This window comes from Aedes aegypti, chromosome 2 (assembly GCF_002204515.2).
Source record: "Aedes aegypti strain LVP_AGWG chromosome 2, AaegL5.0 Primary Assembly, whole genome shotgun sequence".
Classification (NCBI taxonomy): domain Eukaryota; kingdom Metazoa; phylum Arthropoda; class Insecta; order Diptera; family Culicidae; genus Aedes; species Aedes aegypti.
The window spans coordinates 246301346-246325299 of record NC_035108.1 but is presented as its reverse complement, the minus strand read 5'-3'; the positions used below and the strand labels follow the sequence as shown (position 1 = coordinate 246325299).

Below are 23954 nucleotides of genomic sequence, written 5' to 3'. Positions count from 1 at the left end.
GAGGTCCGGAGCTGGTTGCGGGCAACTCGGAGGAGTCAAATAACAAGCCAAGCCAAAGTGATCGCGACAAATAACCGATATTGCTTAGCATGCAAAGATGAACTTTTTGGTCACATTGTCAATCCAGTTGTCTCACCTATGCAACAAATTACTCTTTCTATCATACACACTTTAGCAAACTGTTCCAGACCTTGAAAATGTATAAAAACCTTTGAACTGCAATAAACGTAACGATTCTGATACATTAGCTCGACCCAATTGGACGTGTCCAAATTTGGCCATCGACCACTAATTGAAGAACCCTTGAGCGACCCAACTGACAGACGTCAGGATGGCTATCGTTTAGCAAGTTAAGTCAAGTTCGTCGCGATTCAATTAAGAACAGCGAGGTTCGCAAAACCACGCTGTACCGCGGCGTACCAGTGATCGCGGCGTACCAGTGATAAGTGACCTAAAAGTGATAAGTGACCTAAAAGTGATAAGTAACTTAAAAACCCAATAAGGCAGAATACCAGATGATAGATAATAGTACAATGTGATGTGGAATTTTAAAGCAATTTTAGATGATACGTAGATGATTAGGTACTACCATCTATTGTAACGAGGCATCTGCCTATAGCTCTGAAATAATATGGAAAGCGATTTGATCAAGATTGTACTGTTATTTGTGAGCAGTCCGTCTCCTGTATGAAGTGTTTTAAATGGATGTGCGGACCCGCAAGCAGAGACACTTGCACGAAACTCGCATCACTGGGAGAGATTTGCAGAAGTTTCGCAAAAGTTTGAAATTGGCGAAAAAACAAAGGGCAGAACACCAGAAGACGAAGAATAGCACAAGGCGAAATTTTAAAAGACCGAATAAACCAGAAGGCAGAAAAAATACAAATCCGTAATTACTAGAAGACAGAGCGATGAAAGAACGAAAGATCCGAGAGGCGGAATATGCTAAAGGTCAGAAACACCGGTAGTCAGACAGTTCCTGAAGGCATAAAAGACCGAAAGGCAAAAAGTAACGAAAGACAAACAATAATCTAGGCTGCGTGCTGGTTTTCAAAGGGAATTCACCAGAAATTTCAATACAATAAAGAGAGGGTGTAAAGGGGTTGCAGAGCATGTCTAATCAGCCACCATCCCTTCTAAAACCCCTATAGATTCGTGTAAAGATAATGCCGTAGCTATTATAGCTCATTGGTTTGACAAAGAGAGTCGAATTTAGACGAGAATAATGCAGGGCATTGATAGTGTCCCGTCAAAACGGTACGATACACACAGATGAGGAGACAGAGCAAAGGCTTCGTGTCGTAACTTGCCGAATGATCGTGAGATGAATGAAAGATGGAATCAACACTACGATGAACACCTGAATTACTTGGAGGCAGAAAGCTACTGTTACGTGAGAAATTTATTGTGAACCCCTGTATATTGTCGGACTATATATGTTGTGTTTGTCATTCTTCGGTCTCTGTTTTGCACCCGTGTTGTCAAACCAGTGATCATGAAAACAAGTGACAGCACGGATGTAAGGCACCAAAGTTGTATGTATATTATATGAACATGTAAGAATTATGATTAATTGTGGAATAAATTCTAGCTGATTGATTGATTGAATCTTTATTAAGGGGAAATTCAGCCCGAGGCTGGTTCATCCCCGACATAATTTCTAGCTTTGCAGCATAGGCTAAAGAAAACAACGGAGTGTTTTCTTTTCCTTGTTAAAAGATCGGTGTTCCTTGTTGCTGTTGTCTACACTGCAAAGAACTTCGAAAGTTCTTCATTATCGCGCCGAAGATAACCTCAATTAGGAGATCGGAATTCACGGAGAACGGTTTCCACGATGCTAAAGGACGATGTAGACGCATACATCGGAGTGATGCTTCATTGAAAACTGGACGACGCGAAGATAGCCGCTGTAGGCCGTTTTACAAGCAAACATATCTGCACCGTAGGGTCATGAGCGGACTATCGCTAATGCATGTCCCAAAGGCTTTCAAAATTAGTGCATAAATCCGGAATGTTGTAGTTCATTCAATAAGTTTGTGTTTAGCCTACAATTCTCACGTGAGTTCGTCTTATCGTCTCGGTAAAGGAGGTAAAACTTCGGGATAAATCTGACTCGAAGTGTTATTAGGGGGGGGGGGTTGAATGTTACGTGAGAAATGTATTGTGAGCCCCTGTATATTGTCGGACTATATATGTTGTGTTTGTCATTCTTCGGTCTCTGTTTTGCACCCGTGTTGTCAAACCAGTAATCATGAAAACAAGCGACAGCACGGATGTAAGGCACCGAAGTTGTATGTATATTATATGAACATGTAAGAATTATGATTAATTGTGGAATAAATTCTAGCTTTGCAGCATAGGCTAAAGAAAACAACGGAGTGTTTTCTTTTCCTTGCTAAAAGATCGGTGTTCCTTGTTGCTGTTTTCTACAGTTACGGATGCACGTTAGCACTTTAAGGGGGCAGGATCCGTCATTGATTCCGGAATTTTCAAAAGCAGTTTTTTCGTTCAAAATCAAGAAAATTAACAGGAAAATGTGTTCACTCTATTCTGTTCCCCTACCGAAATACAGTGAACACATTTTCATCGAATAATTTTTAGTTTTGAACAGAAAAACTGCTTTTCATGTTTCGATGATGACGATGATTACGATGACGGAGCGTTGATCGTTAAGGTGAAGCGGCGTGTAAGTCAAAGAATCATTGGAATCATCATTGATGTAATAGTAGTAGTGTAACCTTTCCATGTACATTTTCAAAACAAACAAACAAAAATTATATAATTTTTGTTTAGCATATTTTTATGTAAACACACGGGAAATTCAGTAATTTGACGAGTATTGAAAATCAAAATCTGCTGTTTAATCGTACATATCAAAAGAACACATTATGATTTATTGACGAGCAACGGAACTTCTCTGTTTGATGTAGAATTCATCGCATATTCTTGATATGCATCGGCACTGTTTATGTTTGCAGGAGATGACGGTGTTGCCAGGTTGTAGGTGACAGATATTTCTACGAATTGTAATATGTTCGTTTTCAGAACATTGCCGCATATTATGAAACCTTATAATTCTTCAAAAAGTTTTTTATCACAAGATAACTGATTCAATGAAATTTCCACGATTTTTGTGATCAATTCTCATTAATTGCAATGAATTTATGGAAGGCATCCTTGGCATCACTGCGCTTCACGATCGCGATGATTGTGCACGTACGGTGATGTCGTCGTCGTCGTCGATTTGCTACAAGTGAAAAACGCCGCCATCATATTTGATTGTTGCGGTTGATAAAACTATAAAAATTTTCAGTTCCCGTTTGAAATGTGTTCCTTTAAGGAAAGTAAATGAAAGATTTGTTTAGTGAAAGTGTTGTGAACGCAATATAAAATCCAATACACTCATTTTTAATGCAGAATTACAACGGAAAAGGTAAGCACCTTCTATTTACAAGTGTAGTTGTGTGAGGCAATGAAATGCGGCATAAGTTTGGAGATTTTTTTTGGGAATATAAATCTGAAGAATAGTGTCACTAAATTAACAATGCTGTATCTGAAATTAAATATTGGAGTACCATCTGAAGCATTTTTCTTCGTATAAAATATCCATATAATCAGGCGATGAGCCGTTATATTTTATTGATGATGCAAATACCAATACTATCATAACATTATGTTAATGTTTTTGAAAGAAGCCATTTTGTGATGACGCACCAAAAGGCCTTAAAACAAAATTACACAGAATTGACTACGATTCTTAAAATAGTGGGCTCTTTTGTGTAATTCGGATACATACTGAAGAATTGCCTTGGGTAGATTGCTTAATCTTTCCATTTTTTTTTTTTTTTTTTTTTTTTTTTTTTTTTTTTTTTTTTTTTTTTTTTTTTTTTTTGATAGATAGTGTAGCATATTGCAAATTATGTCTGTATACCATAAACTATATGAAAAAGAAGAAAAAAGAATCAGCACAGGAGCGATTTGTCAGGATATGTCACAATTACACAAATTGCAGGGTGTCCATTCAAAACTAAATATCCAATTTCCGGATTTTTCCCGGTTGTCCAAAATATTAACAAACTGATGGCAAAATGACCTTTGGACTTGATATTCTAGTTTTTTTCTCGTTTAAATTTGGAGGACTTTAACTAATTTATTTATGAACTATTTTTAATTATATTTATAAAATGCTTTAAGCCTCAAACGGTTTAAATCTAAACGTTTCGGGCAAAAAGATATAAACTGTTTGTTGAAATATCTAAAGAACTTCCACCCACTAGAACTCAAAGAAAGATCAGAGAGAATTCGGAATTATATTACCAAATGTCTGCTCTATGTATCTAAATTTAGACAATATTTCCACAAAAGGGCAAAGTTCAATAGCCAATCACCTTCTGAGAATGCCTTTGGAACTGTGCGTAAGACATGGTCCTTCCTCGAGAAATTCTTGATCTGGTGAAACTCATGTTGAATTGAGGTAGAGATTAACAGAAACGATATCCCCAAACACATTTTTTATCCCATATGAAGTTGGCTAACACTTATGTCATAAATCCATCTTCCAAGAATCGAGTGAAGCAAAAACCTGGTCAGAGATGATAAGAAGAATTTGCTGTAAATATGAAGAAATCCATAAAAAAAATCTCTTCAGGGGCCTCATTAGACTTTTATTACAGATCGAAAACTACTCCAATTAGTAATCGTGATAAGGCATCACCAAGAATCGGTATCATTAATAATCAAAAAAATCCTCTTAATGGAAATCTTAATTAATCTGACCGACCATGATTCCAAAAAAATATTTAAGGTAAGAAATTTACCAAATATTTTTTTTGGTTTAGCTTTCTACGAATAATTTTAATCAATATCAGTCAGATTCTATTCTTATACCCACTAAAACCATATTAGCAATCTACTGATATTTTTTTTCAGTGATCTCTCAGAAAGAACTTTCAAGAAATTAGTCTACTATCGGTTCGATATTCGTAAGGATTCCAGTAAAGATCTCTTAATACCCTTGAGATTCTTACGAAAATTCCTCTGGAATTTTTCCGAAAATGTTACTAAGATTTGTTTAAGGAATTCTGTTCCGGGTGTTTCGTGAGGACTCTTCACAACAAGCTTCTGGAATTTTTCCGAAAACGTGCATGGGGCTTTTTTGTTAGAAATATTAGTTTGTTTGGTATCATTGGATGGAGGAGTTCTTAGAGAACGTGTTTTTCATAGTCACAATAAAATATTTTGCCGGGGTCTTAGTTTTGAGGGCATTTGCGTCTTATGGGTTTTATATGCCTTTGTTTTTTGTTATAGTTTAATGAAAAGTAAATACAGAGGTCTATAACAGTTTTTTTACGAAGAAATTTGATCCTTATGTTAGAAACAACTTATATCAATACTAGAGATGGGCGACTCACTCACGAATCATTGAAAAGAGTCGACTCTCGAAAAAGAGTGAACGAACCACGATTCTTTTAAAAAGAGTCACGATTCATTTGCACGGAACATTTTGGAAGAGGGCTTAAAAAGTTACTAGGGATAATTTTTTGAGTTGGAATTATCCCAGTCGAACCATTCGGACATATATGTATAGATAAATTTGCTGTATAAAAACTATTTTCATTCAAAAATTGTTATATTTTCCTTTACTTGTGTGAAATATTTTTCATTTTCTTTTCATGAGCCAACGAATCGATCAAAAGAATCGATTCATTTTTGGGAGTGAGTCACCTACGATTCACTCCTAGATTACTATTTTGCCCATCTCTAATCAATACTAGCTCATAGGTTTTGAGCAAAACAGAGCCGCTTATCTCACTTATCTGGAGGTTCAACCACGGCTCTCCAAGATGAGTCGTTTTTTCGGAAATATATATGTTGAAAGTCTCCTATGATTCAGGTGTGAACCCATTCGATCATTCGATATGGGCGAATGCGGGAGACAAGGCCTGTGAAGAATTTCACCCCATCGTTTATGTTTTAGAAGTTTTCATCACAAAGATATTGAACTCGATGACTGCATGATGAATTTTGAAGGTATGCTTCCAATTTATCTCTAGTAAGGTGAAAGTAACAGATAAAAAGCATGTCTAAACCAAAAAACTGAGTCCGAATAAATTAAACATTACAAATTATAAACAACATGAATGTTTCGTTCACATTTTTGTTTATAAAAGCTGCCGTAAAACATGAAATGAAAATTTTCGCATTTTTTTATGGGCCATACTGTACTTCCGGTCAGCTTCCACAAAATCTTCAGTGATTTTGACGACAATGCCTCTGCAATTCTTGCGTAAATTTTCTCGAATTCTTCCGAACATCCTGTTGAAATTCTACGGAATACATTTCAAGGATTCTTCCGGGCTACCCTTTTGAATTTGTCCGGTAATCTCTTTAGGATTCTTCCAGAAATCCTGCTGGAAATCCTCCTGATACTTCCACTACAAGGATTCTTCTGGAAATCTTTGAGATGGTTCCGGACATCCCTCATTGACTCTTTTGTATACGTCCAGAATTTTTTTTTTTCTATAATTCTTCAGGAAAACCCTTTGAGATACGTCCATAGGTTTCATTGAGATTCTCCCGGAAATTAATCGAGAATCGTTACGGTAATCCTCCTGAAATTCTTCAAGAAATTCCTTGAGGATTGGATTCTCGGTGTGTTCTCCTAACTCCCGGATATTTTCTGGTCATTTGTTATTCACCGGTTTTTCTCGCTTTTCCCGGATTTCCCGGATGGATGGACACCTTGAAATTGTGTGTTGGTCCAGACGAGCCCGATTTTGTGTGAATCAATTCTGTGTAATTTTGTTTCAGTGTGCCCCACGTTAAGTGAACTTAATTATGCTATCAATCAGTTTGATACTTTAAAGGCAGCTGGAAATGGTACATGGTGTTGGAGCTAGAGAGGAGTGACAAACAGGAATTGAGGAACTATATATTCTCAACGCATAACGATAATCGGCAGTGATGATTTCGCGATGTAGACGAGTTTGTATGCCTCACTAAGACCCTAAAATCAGATAAACTTTACTTTTGTACCAAGCGCACCATATACAAACCCTTAATGAGACTGGTAGTTCTCTACGGGCAAAAGACGTGGATAATGCTCGAGAAGGTCCTGCAAGCGAAAGTAGTTTTGGAACGCCGTGGCCTCAATTCTCAATTCAGAAGGCCTCAATTCTTTTGGTGGTGGATTATGAACAACAAGAATGATTTGCGCGGTGGTGCAGCGCTTTGGCAACCTCAGTACTCCAGAAACCCGATAAGCCTGGAAGTGCACAATGGGCGAGACATGTTGCAGGAATGTCGGACAACATTTCAGCAAAAATAGTTTCTGTAGTAGTCAAGTTGTCACAGCAGCTAACTGTAGTAGTCAAGTGGTCACAGCAGCTAACTACCGGAATGTGCCGTAATTCAGGGCAGCTAAGACCCTAATTTCGCGCATTATGTATATTTTCAAATAGGTTTACGAACTAAGTTAATGGTATTTTCTGTAGAACTGTGATGTATTTTCAAAAGGTAACAAAATTAACCAATTTCATCATTTTCTTAAAATTCATTAAATGTTGGGCCAAATTCGCGGAATCAGGCGATGCGCTAAATTAGGGCACTTTACGGCACGAAATTGGATAATACATTTTTATACTGGCGCTTAAACAAAAAAAGTTGTAAAACTCAACTGGGCACCCCCTAGATATGTGCCTTAGGGCAAAACAAAAGCGCTCTCAAAATTTCAACTCAATTGGTTGCTTCACCAGCTGGCGCGTTCAATTTGAAGTTTGTATGGGATATTCGTTTCAAATATATTGAAAATTTACCCTATGTCACAGTCACTATTTCGATCTGTATACTAGTTGATCGCATTCAATTGAATCCGGAATGACAAATTCACTAGTTGATACCCTAATGAACAAAGTCGCAGAAGGTTGTATCTGGATTTAAGCTCAATTTCATTAACCTTTCATTTGTTGTAAGTTAGGCTTAGATAAGCACTCCCGTACAATCATATAAATCAGGGTTTCTCAACCGGTGGTCCGCGGACCCCTAGGGGGCCGTGATTACTTCTCAGGGGGTCCGCGAAGCCATTGTAAATGTGTCATTTTTCATGATTGAAAAATAAATACAAGCAATCTCTACATCGTTTGTTTTGCATAGAGCATTGGTAGTGGGGTTCAGATTTTTTAAATTTCAAATATTGAAAAATGGACTTGTTCAATTTTTATGTACACAATGGCAGGTCAATACTTGCAGTGTTTTTCTGCCAATAAGAGATTACAATCCCAATTTAACCTAACTGACTATGCATGATATATATTTCTTTTCAATTGTGACAACGAACCTAATCTCGTTCCTAGAGGTTTTCATAAGAAATTCGTGGCATTATTTTGCCTTAGTGATTTACAGGTTTTTCCAGCATCCTGGTGAGACCCTCGGAAAGTTTCTAAACGAACTATTATAGAAATTGAAAAAAATTGAACTTATTCTCTGTTTCTGAATAATCAAACCAATCTTCTCGAAACTATTATCTGCCGGCTACGGACTTGTCAGACAAAGAATCTTTGCAGAAATCTTTATAAGATCACTAGATCTTTTAAAGATTACTGTTAGGCTTCTTAAAAGCTTATTGCAAGTTTATGAAATTATTCCAAGCAGCATGCATGGAGGACACCTAACCTTTCTTTGGGAAATACCCAAAGACATCATTCAAATCTAGTGAAAACAGAACTTCATCGTATATTGTGAATATTTTTAACAAGCCAGCCAGCAAGAACTGTTATTGGAAGCATCTCAACTACCTGATTTTCTGTTGATTTAGACAATATTCTTCTCAGAAGTTTTTTATCGGACTCTGAAAAAGATGTTTAGTAAACTCTTGGCAAGATTATTCGTAAATCTAGTGGACTCCAGATGATTTTAGCAGTAGTATTGCATTATCTGTTTGTACACATGTCTGAAAATTTGTAGAGTTCTCTGAATCTCTCTTAAGTAGCTGATCACTTGTGTTTCAGTGCATATTCCTGTGCTTTTGTAAGGACGTTGCCAGTTGATGTGTCAATCTTGTGTGAGAGTCAGGGGTTAGTCCCAAAGTAACGGATGGAAAGGGGCAACTTTCATACATCAGTTTAAAAATGTACCACTTACGAATTTATGCGAATTGCTTAGTTTTAATGCTATGTTTTATTAATTACAAACGTGACTTTAGGGTGTGCCTGCCAAGGGTATCTGCTGGTTCATAAAGAAAACTTTGGACGGCTTTCATAAACTTTTATTTCGAGACCATCCATTTAAGGGGTACGCGAGATATTTGTAGATCTTCAAAGGGGGTCGCAGCTGCAAAAAGGTTGAGATCTACTGATATAAATATACCGCAGCTCGCCCAGCGCACAGTGATGCGAGAGCGGAAAATAGTCGAAAAATTTACTTGCACTATTGATTCCCAAAATATTTTTGTATTTTATACGATAATTGAATAGTCTTTTTTCAAAGTTTCATGAAGATTGAGTGAAAATTGAAGTTTTGAGAGCATTTTGGAGAACACGACGACGTAAATGTATTTTTTGCTCCTTTGTAAAATATATGGAGAAGACCAAATGAAATTCAATTTCGTTTTAAATATGAGCACTAGAGTGGTTAAAAAAACGTTCTAGATCAAATTCTGAGTGTCTTCCCAAAATTTGAGCTCATTCGGATGAAAACTGAGACTGCACAAGCCTTTCAAAGTTTGTATGGAAATTACTATGGAAAAAGCAAGCAATTCATTTAATCGGTCATAGTATTTACCCATGTGTTCGGCAAAGTTGTAACTGATGAATGTATCTAACAATATCAGTGTAGCTCTAACCCTCAAGAGCACATGGGAAAATACTATGACCGATTGAATAGATTGCTTGTTTTTCCCATAGTAGTTCCCATACAAACTTTGAAGGGCTTGTGCAGTCTCTGTTTTCATCCGAATGAGCTAAATTTTGGGAGGACACTCATAATTTCATCTAGATTCGAATGAGCGGTGTGGAGCACGATTTTTTGAACTACTCTAATGAGTACACACTCGCACACATATGACACTAGTCTTAAATTGAAGATTTTTCAATCAAGTTTCGGTAAATCATAGACTCATCTTTCGCAACATAAAGGGCGAACACGAAGTTATTGCGACACATTCAATTGGGCATAACTTTCTACCATTGGGTAAAAATTAACCAAATTTTGCACACCTTCTCATTGATGTGTATTGTTTCCATACTGTCAAACACGAAGTCGTGTTTTTCGATTCAACAAAAATGGAGGTGAACCAACGCGAGTCGAGAGAAAAAATTCTTTCCAAACACCTGGAATTTCCTGACCTGTCGCACCGGCAGTTGGGAAAAATGTTGAACATTCATCATTCAACCGTCTCCAGAGTGTTGAAGCGGTTCCAGGAGCGGTTGACGTTGGGCCACGGCAAAGGAGCTGGAAGAAAACCGGGATCGGAGAACAAAAAGACGGAGGGAAAGGTGAAGCGGATGATTAAAGCAAATCCCAACATATCAAGCCGTAATTTGTCTAAAAAGATCGGCATGTCGCAGAGCTACGTCCAAAATGCGATGAGCGGCAACAATCGATGGCTAAAACTCGGGCACGGAAGCTCTACGAGAAGATGCTGACAAATATGGCTGCTGTGTGATGGACGACGAAACGTATATAGAAGCCGATTTTAAGCAAATTCCGGGGTTAGAGTTTTTCACCGGCAAGAGCAAGTGCGATGTGGACGACAAACTTAAGAAGAATAAAATGTCGAAGTTCGCCTCCAAATATCTCATTTTGCAATCCATCTGCTCTTGCGGACTGAGGAGTGAGCCTTTTGTGACAAAGGGCACAGTAAATGGCGGGATCTACAAATATGAGTGATTTGGCATCATGCCACTATTCTAAAAGTGACCTGGAGTGGTATGAGGCCAATTCTGTCCATTTTGTTCCAAAGGACATGAATCCGCCAAACTGTCCGGAGCAGCGCCCGGTAGAGCAGTACTGGGCAATAATGAAGCGGGAACTTCGGAAGAGCAAGAAGACAGTCAAAGACGAGAAGGATATGTTAGGAAAATGGAAAAAAAAAACTGAGAAACTGGTACCGGATGACACTGTAAAGACTTTGATGGAGGGCATTAAGCGAAAATGCCTTCAATTTTACACTCAAGGCTCCATCGATTAACTATTCTTTTGATTTTTGAAGTAAATATATGTATAAAACTACCCTAAAATTTTGATTCGATTCTAAACATTATAAGAAAATTAGCATGCCATTTTCGTTGTCGCAATAATTTCGTGTTCGCCCTTTCGGTTTACTGTCGTTCAACTAATTGGATTGAATGTGACAATTCTGAGTACGATAATATATTAATTAGAGTTTTTAAATTTCCCGGGATTGGATTTCCCGGGAAACGGGAAATAAATTAACCATCCCGGGATCCCGGGAAATTCTGAAAAACATGAAAATAAAGCAAATTTGGTGGAATTTAATGTTTCAAATTATTCGTATTTCGTGTAGGGTCGGTGTTCCCTCAGTAGAAAGTCCCCTAAGTCGCACTAGTAGCTTTTTACGGCCGTTTTGCTAAAAATGGTTGCAATACATTTTTAACATGAAGCTCAGGAACCACATACCTAAGTACCATTGATACACAACTCGATTTTGTTAAAAAAAAAAATGATCGATATATAGTTTTGCTTATAATTTAAGCTCCCTTGCATCTATAGGAAACCTATTGTTCCTATAGTAGCACTACTAAGAAACACTATTTTTCATAAAACAAAATAATTAATTAAATTAGAACTTTTTTATATCAATCAAAAGCTTTTGATCCACTTTTCAAAGCAAAAATGCAAAAGTTTTGTAAAAACACGGTTTTGATTTATACTTTGCTTCGTATTATAGGCTATAGTAGCACAAGCGACAATATCTCCACTAGTCGATGTCACGTAAGAAGCAATTTTCCCTCCATAACTCGATATCCATTTTTAAATCCTTTTTATTCGGGAAAGTAAGATCATTTCTTGTTTGGATGTGAATAAATACTGGCAAGTTGTAATCAAAGTTGAAAAACATGAAAATAATAAAAACAAATGTCAGTAAAAATACCGTGATTTTCGGAGCTTTTCGTAAAAAGTTACCAAAAATATTTGGTAAGAAATTATTAACAAAATAATATTGCTTTCTTACAGAAGTGATCACATATGTATTGGAAATACAAAAAAATGTTCATTAGATTTTTTGATTTTTTGCGTCGGTATATTCTATAACTCGATAATTCCGTAAGTCGATGGTCCCTTGAACATCGAGTTATGGAGAGTCGACTGTTGTAATTTCTTTTTTTATAATGCTACCCGGGAAATATGAAAATCCTGGGAAATACGGGAATCCCGGGAAACAGAATGTTCCCGGGAATGAAAACTCTAATATTAATGAGTATAATGAATACTTCTGTTTGAGTGCTAATCAAAAGGCATATTTGTATGAAAATCATTTCGTAAGACACTAATATAACGATACTGAATGATTCCATTTTCAAACCATTAACTAGCTGGGCTCAAGTGCCATATAGCTTGACGAAGCCAAATCACTTGTTGATAACATAAAATTCTGATATATTAAAAAATCACCTCAAAACGGGTTCTAAAACATTAACAATCTAGTCAATCAGAGCAAAGAAACTTTATAAGAATCTGAGAAATCTATTTCAAAACTTGTTTCCTTCTTTTGTATGGAGAGGAATCACTGTGCAGCGTCGCAGGTGGCTAGGATTCGCTTAGTGGCTACCACCAAGCTATGTTGAAATTTTAAGCACTATTGCAAATCCACTTCAGATGGTTAAAACACCAACTTTCTCTAATTAAATCATGATACAACTTTCTACAATATTGTTCGCTAGTGTTTTTGACATTCTGGGTTCAATTGAACGCAAATTGAACAAATTTCCAGAACCAAATAGGGGATGATATGCTGTTTACCATATGTTTGAGTTGAAAATACAATATTAACTTCAATTCAATTGCGCCAGCTCATAGAACGACCAAATAAGCTGAAATTTTTAGGAAGTCTTCCTCTAACCCTAAGGAATGATCCTGGGGGTGGCCCGTGGAATGATACAACTTTATTTTTCTCCCATACTGAGCTAGGTCAGTCTTATACATTTTGTAGGACTGTTATGGGTAGAAATACAGTCAAACCTCCATGAGTCGATATCATGGAACATCAACTCATGGAGGTTTCACTGTACTCCTAAAATGCCTTATTTTTACGCATAACAGTCCTACTGTAAATTTCATAGTAAAATTTAAATTTTCTTACTAAAACCAACTCGTGGTTTTGATGAACACCCTTGCTTACATTATTGTAAAGAAATTGTTTGATTGTGTCGAAACTATTGCTAACGCGGAGCAACAATATGTTACAATTTTGAACTGTGTTTTTCTCTTTTGCCTGTTTTGAAAGATGGGACAGTATGCGCAGAAAGGCAGTGCATGCACTTCATCGTAAAGCAATATTAGAGATCGAATAACCACTTACCAATCGCGTCCGATGGATCCGGCGGTAACCTCCGGTTCATCGTCGGACTGTCAACTTGTCGTGAGGGAGAACAGTTCGGTAACGTTTTGCTGCCCGAGGAGCCCTTTTTCACCTTCTTCTTGAAGCTGTCGAAGAGCGAAACCGATTTCTTTTCTTTCTTAACGTAATTGCTAGGCACGTAGCCGGACTGATTGTGGGAATTCTGGACGCGCCACCAGTGCTTACTGTCGTCCAGTAGCAGATAGCGTTCATTTTTCCTTAGATCTAGCTCTTGAGCACCCTGTGCAGCATAATCATACTTAGCTACGACGTAGCACACATCCTCTGTAAGAAGAGATTTTTGTTTCAGAAAACATAACCACAGCACAGTGGCTTAAATAGCAGAACAAAACACGATTTTTAAAGTCAAAACTTGCTCAAATAACATATGCAATAACTATGCCGTACATAATATACCAACATTTTCACTCTTTTCGCCCGAAAAAGATGATAATCGTGTTCTTTGCATTTAAAATCACTGTGTACATATAACATAAATGGAAAACTCATCCAATTACCTTGCTTGATGCTTCCTGCCATCGGAGATTACAAATGTTACACAGCACCTACGTGTTTGGTTTCGCGCAAGCCAGCACTTCGCTTGATCCGACACCACCAATATTGGGCTAAATCACTTACAAACTAATGACTATGTTGGGTTCTATTTCAGGACCAACGCCGCAAAGTTGTATATCTATAGCTGATAAAACGCGTCTTATCGCGGTATTCCCTCCTGGCGTCGTGTCAGCTGTTGTATTGGCCCGAAAGATCCTTGCCGACACGTGATTTCTGTGGCCTTTCTTCTTTTCCTATCGACTCACAATCCGCCAGCGGAGGAAAACAGTCTCGGTATCAGATGACGAAAGACGTAGGCAGAAAGGATGCCGGAGAAATGGCACAGAAAGAGCCAAGCGAACAGGAAGATCCAGAGGAGAGTATCCGTCCCACTAGATTTATATCTGCTGATGACGGACGATGCTTTCGGAACCGTGATGTGATTTTCTTCGTGATACCATTGTTTCAGCTTAACAGGTCCTTGACGCTAAGGACAATCCTAGTGGAAAAGTCTGGAAAAAAGAAATAAAAAGCAGAACAATAAATATCGCTGCAACTAGAAATGCAAACAATGCCAATATGTTAATATGTCATAGAGTGAAACTCAAAAAGATTTAATAAGGTACCGTGGGGCAAGTGGGTAATGGATTTCGCATAGTTGGGATTCTTCAAATTCTAGAAACCTTAAATTAAAACAAATGTGGTCGTGTATATTTTTTAGCTTGACTCCCACCAAATATAAGCAGTATACTGAAATTGATTTTTATGTAAAATTAGTGGTCCCGGCAAACTTCGTCTTGCCATCAAGTAGGCTGTTGAAAAATGTCATGAAGCCTCCCATACAAAATAACATATAAGTACTCCCCCGTTTTACCAAATTTTCCGAAAACTTCCCCAAACTTTTTCGTCACACGAACACGTCGGAACCCTTCAAGAAGACAACAGTGAAAGAATTGTGCAGATCGGTTGTCCCGTTCTCAAGCCATTTCGTGACATACAAACAGCACTTCATTTAAAAAAAAAAAAATTACAGAAACATTTTTTGAAAAATGTATCCTTACTTTATTAAGTTTATCGTATTGACCGATAAATTCAAAAACAAATAATTACATTCACGATTTCTATTACCTTTAACATTTGTTAAGGCGTCCCAATAAACAATAACATAAGTAGTATGTAAACAAAGGAAATTTTGTTCTTGTTACTTGAATTTTCTTCTGTTCAGTTATGTTTGCTGAAATGATTCGACAATATTATAACTGTAACATTTCCAATGTTAGTTCTTACATCATGGGACAGCAGTTGAATTTTTGCTCTGTAGAATTTCCACCGCTCATTATTTGTTTTTAAGAAAATCGGATATGACTTCGGATAACTCTTCAAGAGAAATCAAACGGAATCCTGCAATACAGTACTTAGAAACTTTTTTATGTGGATACACCTATACCCCATTTTTATGTTTTGAACTAGCTTTACACAGACATTCCACAAAATTTCCGTGCGTTCTCTTATATTGGAACTTTCCAATCAACGTCTTCCTTTTAATCGGCTGTCTGAAGTAAACATATTAATATCGTAAAATTTGGCAACCTTATTTTTAGAGAAGTTCCATTTCCATGGTTTGGCCTTGATAATAGCATTTAACGCTTTGAGTACCGTTAGAGAGGCGAATGACCGCTTTTGCGGTTAAAGCCTCGTTAAACCAAACAACCAACCTTTGAGTACCGTCAAACGAGGTGACTTGCAACGGCGGGGTGACTTGCAACACATTGTAATTTACAACTAAATTTCGCTATAGAACACAAATTTCAAAAGAAAATTTGTTTCAAATCAGTGCTTCAATACGTTTGACTCACAATTCAAGTAAGAGTCACGATTAAAGCCGTTATCATAAATATTTTTATACATTAAACATAATTCTTTAACATGTCTTGAAACTGATACTTGATGGAGGTTCAACATCGTGACCTAAAAACATGAGATAGATTTAATTTACAAAAGTAATACTCTACCTGGTGTTTCTATAACTAATAAGTTATAATATGACGAATTTTATTTTACGAAATTGTAGCAACAAGTTTTTAATAAAAATAATTAAAAAAAATGTGCCTATGCGGGGTGACTTGCAACACTTTATTTCCAAGCAATTTAGAATTTTATCAAGATGTAACAAGTGTGTTAGAATTTTATCAAAGTAACACATCTTTTTCCCATACAAAAATAGCTCAATTATTTTCTTATAAAAAGGTATTCAAAATGCTCTTGCACTGCTTTGAATGCTTTAAATACATTAATAACAATACTTAACAAGTGCACTCAGGCAAATGGACTATCGATAAACATTAACCCCTTATGAAAATTCGCCACAAGGAATCGGGTTGAAATTCATTAATTTGCCTTATGAAACCGAAATTTTAAAACAAAAATAGTTTTCGCGACAACCTGGAATCGAACCATGGACCTTGCGATCGATAGGCTCGTGCGTACACCCCGCGCCTATCGACGCCTTGGTGTGAAGTGATGCTAAAACGATACATAAAGCGTTCGTATTGCGATAATCGTTCCATCTTTCATAAGGCAAAATGTATGAATTTCGATAGTCCAGTTCGCTGCGTGTGTAACTAATAAAAAATATCAACATTTTGTTGGCAAAAACTAAATTAGCATTGAGTGTTGCAAGTCACCCCGCATAAGGACATTTAAGAATAACCTGACTTTTGATATGACAAAATAATTCGATTCAATCTTCTGTCATCCCATTCTGTAAGTGGGCCGGCCATTAAAAGTTCTAAAAGGAACTTAGATTTTTAGATGATGTTTAGATCGAGGTTTTGGTTGATTGAAGGTAAAAAATGTTGCAAGTTTCCCCGTTTGACGGTATAGTGTTTCTTGAATTATCAGCACTTATATATACTACCTAAAGAGAAAACAAAATTTAATCTCTAATGAGAAACTTTTCACTTGCCGCACGTGATTAGAAAATTGACAGTGTTTCAATTTAGTTATTTTTAGGTCTTTGTCGAATTAATTCTAAATCTTTTTTATTGCAGTTTAAAATTGTCAGAAGGGAACAATTTAGAAGTGGTACAGACAATAATTATCCGCAACTTTTTTCCACTGAAAATATTAAAATAAGATTGTACGCCGCCAACTTGTTACGGAGTGATAGTTGACAGGTTAACAGTATTTTGCTCTATTATGCAACAATGGCTGAAAAATCTCAGAAATCTCTTACCTATCGTAATGTTCTCAATGACCTCAAAGGTTTACGCAAGAGTTTAAAACGTCAATTCACATATTCATTAAAATACACCAATTATTTTCACTTACCCCATTTACCCACTTGCCCCGCGATACCTTATTTTTAATTCTACATCGAATTATTTGTGAAACTAACTTTATTTCAGTTTGAAACTGTCAGAGAGGACAACTCAGAAGTAGTACAGAACATTAAATTCCGCAACTTTTTTCCATTGAAAATATCAAAATAAGATTGCACGCTACCAACTTGTTACGGAGTAAAAGTTGACAGGTTAACAATCTTTCGCTCTATTATGCAATAGGGCAAACGCTCCCTTAGTGGAGGTAGCTCCAATAGTGGAGGTAGTGTGTTTTGGCATGTTTCGCGCTAATAAATGATTATGTGATATATTTCTGTTATGTACGATGCGAAAATGATACAAGTAATCGAATAATATTTATGAAATTTGACCGTAAAACTATTTAAAACTATTATTTTGTTTATTTTTTTTGCTCTTTTGCACCTATAGTGGTGCATCAGTACCCATAGTGGAGAGTCCCATAAGAAATCAATGGATTGCGCCACTAAAGTAGAGACGATCCGATACTTCCGATATATCGGAATATCGATATTTTGCTTTCGATATTCGATATTTTGGTATCGATATTTCCTATTCAATATATCGATGATATCGATATTTCCTTCAGATATATCGTAAACCAATCCATGTATTGGTAGGGGTTTCTCGAAATACAATGAAATTTTGATTCATTCAAAGCAGTTCATACAGTAACCCCACGCAGTTGAATCACCCACAATTTATGAATCAGCTGACTTCAAAGGACAAAATTATTATCAAACTTGCCACAAAACATCACAGAATTGTTCTTACTGATAAAAAAAACTATGTGTAAAAATAATTCTGTGATGTTTTGTGACAAGTTTGATAATAATTTTGTCTTTTGAAATCAGCTGATTCATTAATTGTGGGTGATTCAACTGCGTGGGGTCACTGTATGCCAATTGTTAAATAAATGAAAATAAATAAATAAATATAGATTATGAATTATAAATGAATGAATATAGGTTGTCCATTAGACCATTTCACAAAAATCGAAATGTCTGGGATTCAACCAGTCACCTCCTAGTCTTAATTGCAATACTAAAACAAACTACCAGACAAATTTTTATCAAATTTGAAGAAGATTACGAGGTGCCTCAAGTCGAATTTGTGTTTTTTGACTATTTCTTTTTTTTTTTGCATTACGTGGTCATTTTTTTCGGATTACCAGACCCCCATCCCGTCTCGTGGTCTTTTGTCCCCACAAATTTCTATGAATCGAGCTATTTTACCAGAACTCTTCTTCGTTCTGGCGTTAGCCAATTGACCATTTTTGCATGTGTATATCGTGTGGCAGTTACAAAGATACTCTATGCCCTGGGAAGTCGAGAAAATTTCAACCCGATTAGATCCTCAACCGGTGGGATTCGAATCCATAACCCACAGCTTGGTCTTGCTGACTAGCTACGTGTTTACCGCTACGGCTATCTGGGCCCCAGACCAGACTCTCATCCGCCCATTAACGACTTCGTGGTTTATGGACGACCTCAAAGAAGACATTCATGTCGCTATCGATCAAGATACCGATAATATTGAGGGTTCTAAGAATTGTTTGCGAATAGTAGGAAACAAAACATTAGATAACTGAGCGATATATAAATTTTGCACCCTTCAAAAATATCATATGATATTGCGATATATCGATATTTTGAATCAATATATCGGTGATATCGATACTTTGATTCGATAACCGTATCGAATCAAATATCGATACTTCGCAATATCGGAACGTCTCTACACTAAAGGAACTATTCCTAAAACATACCTCCACTAAAGGAACAGTGTTCCTATTACACTGCGGAACACGTTTTTGACTCCAGCATCAAAATACCTCTATTTACTTAATTAAGGGTTGCTGCATCCATTGCCGTTTACAGAAATATTATAGCACTTCTAGTTTTTGAGATATTGGTTGTTGAAAATGCAAAAAATGACTATTTCAGCCAACTTGCATGCAGGTTTACCAGCTTGTAAGACAACTTATTTGCTTAATTTGCCACAGAATTCAAACTTTATGTGTATAACAATACTTAAGGGGGCAGGATCCGTCATTGTTTTCGGAATTTTCAAAAGTTTTTTCGTTCAAAATCAAGAAACTTTACAAGAAAATGTGTTCACTGTATTCTATTCTCCAACCGAAACACAATGAACACATTTTTATCGAATAATTCTTAGTTTTGAACAGAAAAAACTGCTTTTGATGTTTCGATGATGACGATGATTACGATGACGGAGCGTTGAACGTTAACATAAAAGTTTATAACACTTTTGATGCGGAAAAGCTATTTTTTGATGGTTTATAAAAGTATTGTATTTTGCCATATAAGAGAAACGAAGAATTTTGTATGGAGACTGCAAGCATGTTGAAAAAATCGGTTTACTCTAAATTTAATCGTGAAATTTCAACCAAAATATATCTAAAACGAAAATTTCAGTTCTCTTTTGCATGCTTTGTGGATGAGATCACAAAAAAGTTTGATAAAATATACTTCCAAGTTTAGATAAATATCAATAAAACCAATGTTTTATACAACTTTGGCGACCTGTAGCAAAAAAATGTGACGTGCTGGGAAATTTATGAGAACGGCATCACATTCAGCAACCCCAAATCTACTAGAGACACATCATTTGATTCTTGAGACACGCAAAAATGTCATTTTTGTTGCACTGTGTCATTGGTGCAAGGCTTTTTGCAGGGAAATTTCAAATGAATCGTGATTTTTATACGTTTGAATGATAGAAGAATTTAAGATCTATCGAATGATACGCTAAAATAATTTATTTCATGATTTTAACACCATGTTTTAGCAGTTTTCCCTTAGGTGCACCACTAATGGTACACTTGCACTAATAGTTGAAAAATCTCAGGAATCTCTTACCTATCGTAATGTTCTGAACGGCCTCGAAGGTTTACGCATGAACAGGCATTGCAGAATTCGCTCTCATTTGATTTTGAAGCATGACCAAAGCAAGCAAAGAAAAACATCCCATCTAGTGTGGTCCATGATCGGCAATGTATTTCAAGTTGTTACAAGTCTGATAAATAGGAGCAGTGAACGAGAGCCCCAAAGACAGAGCGATGATAAAATCCATTTCTCTCGCTTGTTTACCGTTGGGGGTAGGCGTTTTATTTTACTGGCATGATAAAACAATCCCTGAACTTCCTATATCAATAGTGTCCCCCAGGTTTGGGGCTTGTTCAGATGGGTTTTATCATGCACTGCTATCCTCCCGATCTGATCAAAGCTGTAGCAGTATACGATAAACAGTCTCTCAAAATGTGCTGCATATTATGATAGTTACAGAGAGCGAAACGTGAGAGATTCTCTCAATTTTCAATTTAATGTTGTTGCGTTTGATGGAGCAATAAGAGTGCAAGTCAGTCCAAAGTTGATAGTTAGCAGAAATGATATTAATGATCTATGCATGAACATCATCGGAAAGAATAGCGAGGGTTAGGGTAAGGTATACAGTCAATTTGTTGTAGACTTGACACAGTAATGCAAGCAATACTGGAAAATATGAATGTGTTGAAAAATATATGAATTTAGAGGAAAACTTGATACATTTCATATATATTGTCAACTGTTCATATGAGAATGCATAAACTGATCGGGCTTTGAAAATCCAGAACAATTGAGTACTCACTAATATTACCGACTATTCTAATTATAATATATACTTTCCACTTTTACTATTACAACCAAAAGTCACTGCGATCATTTCTACTGTACTTCTTGATATCAATTCATAAACCTCCAGTTGCGAACAATCCCTTGGCTTGGAATTATGTTTTCCAGGGAGCGATGATGATCGCTGTATTTTGTAGTGTTGATTAAAGACTGCATGAATGTAAAAACAATGGAAAAGTTTCCACTGCAATCAGATTTTTTTTTTTTGGTATTCTGATTAAGTGATCCTATTCAAACTACTGCATAATACGGTTAACATTTATTGAAATCATTTATACTTCAGGAAAATATGTTTTCAAGCTGACGAGAAGATTTAACTGAGATAAGAACTGAGCGTGGATTAGGAGCACAATCAGACCCTTGAGTGTGAAATGTGGGTTAATATATGGGAAAGTCTCGATAATAAAGATAATAATAATAATAATAATAATAATATATGGGAAATGCCATTAACGGTTTGTAATCTTGATGCTCTGCGAAGCCTTTACAGGTGCTCCGCGACATGCCTAGGACATTTGTAAAGATGCTTTTAAAATATCATCTGTGTGGATTTTCAAGACTACAACTCCAGAATCTAGACAAGGTTTGTCCAACCTTTTAGAACCGCGGGCCAAATCTCAGCAACAAAATTTGTTGGGGGGCCAAACTTATTGTAGTCCACAACAAATCTGTTCAATAATGTCGAACAAAATCAGCCAATAAAACAGTTTTTTGTTTATATGAAAAAGATACTTAGCATCTGGCTTGAATTTTATAAGAATGGAATTAATTTTTTTATGGGACAACTACTCAGATTTTTTTCAGAATCCAACTTATCCTTGATACCGTAAATTTGGGTGAAATTGATCGACCTCTGGCGATTTTTCTTTGCAAAAGTATGTTTTCCCATAATAAATCCCATACAAACTTTGAACGGCTGGCGCGTAAATATAGTTTCACCGATCGAGCTGAAATTTTGCACTGTTTTTTCTGGGACCTAAAAGCCAAAAAGTGGACTGGAGCGAGAATCTAAATTTTGTCCCACACTACTGGACAGCCGCTCAGGCTAAGGGCTTGATTGACTTATCACTCGCTGATGACCAATCCGTCAGGGTTTCGGCTTGAGTGGTTGTTTGGTTCTTTGGGTTTGTGCTTTTGAAGGGTTGAGATTTGGCTTCGTTTCATCTTCACCATAAATTGACTTCAAAAACCTTGTTAGACCAAAAAATCATTTCTGGGGTGCAACAATTAACTACATAGGTAGTTTACTTGTTTTTTTTTTTTGTAGGTATTTAGACGACAGAGAGGATTTTAATTTCTGTAGCGACAAATAACACACTCAATCTGTTCGGTAAAAATAACTGGGTTTTGGAACTACCGAAAAAGTCAGTAATCTAAAAAAAAATGTCAGAAATCGAAAAACAGAGATTTTCATTGAAATTTTGCAGAGAGCTTTCTTTTTATATCATACATCGATAAAAAATAAAACATGGTGAAATTTGCTTTTCAATCACGCGTGGCGACAGTTTTCATTTTACTGACTTTTTCGGTAGTTCCAAAACCCAGTAAAATTGGAGTTCTTTTTGATCTTCCGACGTTGAAGCTTGCTCCTGGGCAGTGCGTCAAGAAAGCCCGAGCAGTCGTCAGTTGTTTTCCCTCACGGGTTGCACGCCTATTTTCTCTGAGTGCTTTTATATAGCCTATTAAAGGAGTGAAGTTCAAAGAGGATTGTTGCTGCTCAAGGATGACGGATCAATTGGTGAGCTCGTTTTATGCTACTGTTTCTAATCTATAAAATATGTATGATTGCACCCTTAATCGTTACAACGGTGAGACGTAAATATGATTTTTTCAAAAAAAAAAAAAATATGAATGGTTCGTCACTGTGAGTGTCGACATAAGCTTTGATTCATAAATTATTTATGTCTAAATTTTTTTTATTCAAAACACTTTCTTCTTTTTACCTTTATTTTTGTTATAAAAAAAAAACTATGAATGGTTCGACACTTCAAGTGTAGACTTCCAGAAGGTTCACTTTATTCAACAAACTTTGAAACGTTCGTCACATCAAGTGTCGGCATATTTTTTCTCTACATAGATGTTGTTCATATCAAATGAAAATATCATATTTACATATAAGCATGTTTATATCTCACAAATAATTATTTATCATGGTCTAATCGCTTATCAAAGTGAATCCTGTGACCCAACGATCCTTCCCATTAACAAACATCCCTCCCAGTAACCTTTGTGGAGATGCAGAGGCAAACACGGTCTCCAAATAGCAAAGGTTACATACTAACATTCCTTCCCCCAATCCCACCTGACTGCAAGGACGTGGCCGGCGCCGTTATTGACCCTGTATAAATAGAGGCACTGAATTATGCACACTGAAGAAGATTATGGCCAATCCCAACCGAACTTCTAGTTGATTCTTTGTGCATTTTCACTGACTTCGGTCAATCACGGAATAGCAACCATTGATATGTGTAGTCAGTCTAAGCTAAGCTAAGCTAAGCTAAGTTCCAAAACCCAGTAAAATTGTACCGACCCCAGTAATTTAATCTAAGTGTGAACAATTATGATATGATTTGCCTACTCCCAATTACTGTAGGTAGCTCAATCAAAGTTAAACGCTGAGGTGGCTGTGCGAGATCCAGAGGATTACTTACTTTCCTGAGATTGTTAGAGCGACCCCAGCATAATCTGGACTCCTGGGATTCCCTGGGATTTTTTGAGGGTTCTCATTTGGATCCTGAGAATACCTAACGGGCCTCTAAAGAATTTATA

The 23954-nt window shown here is 36.6% G+C and overlaps 1 protein-coding gene across 2 annotated transcripts in view; it reads right to left on the bottom strand.

The window, feature by feature from the left end:
• Positions 1-23954, bottom strand: part of LOC5578157 (cytoplasmic protein NCK1) — a 58439-nt gene that overhangs the window by 18776 nt on the left and 15709 nt on the right. For both annotated transcript variants that reach the window (XM_021844714.1, XM_021844717.1), the window contains exons 2-3: positions 14095-14643; positions 13538-13861 (exon numbers count right to left, since the gene is read on the bottom strand). In XM_021844714.1, coding sequence (XP_021700406.1) covers positions 13538-13861; positions 14095-14116 — 346 coding nt within the window. In that variant the 5' untranslated portion in view covers positions 14117-14643. The remainder of the gene's footprint in view (positions 1-13537; positions 13862-14094; positions 14644-23954) is intronic.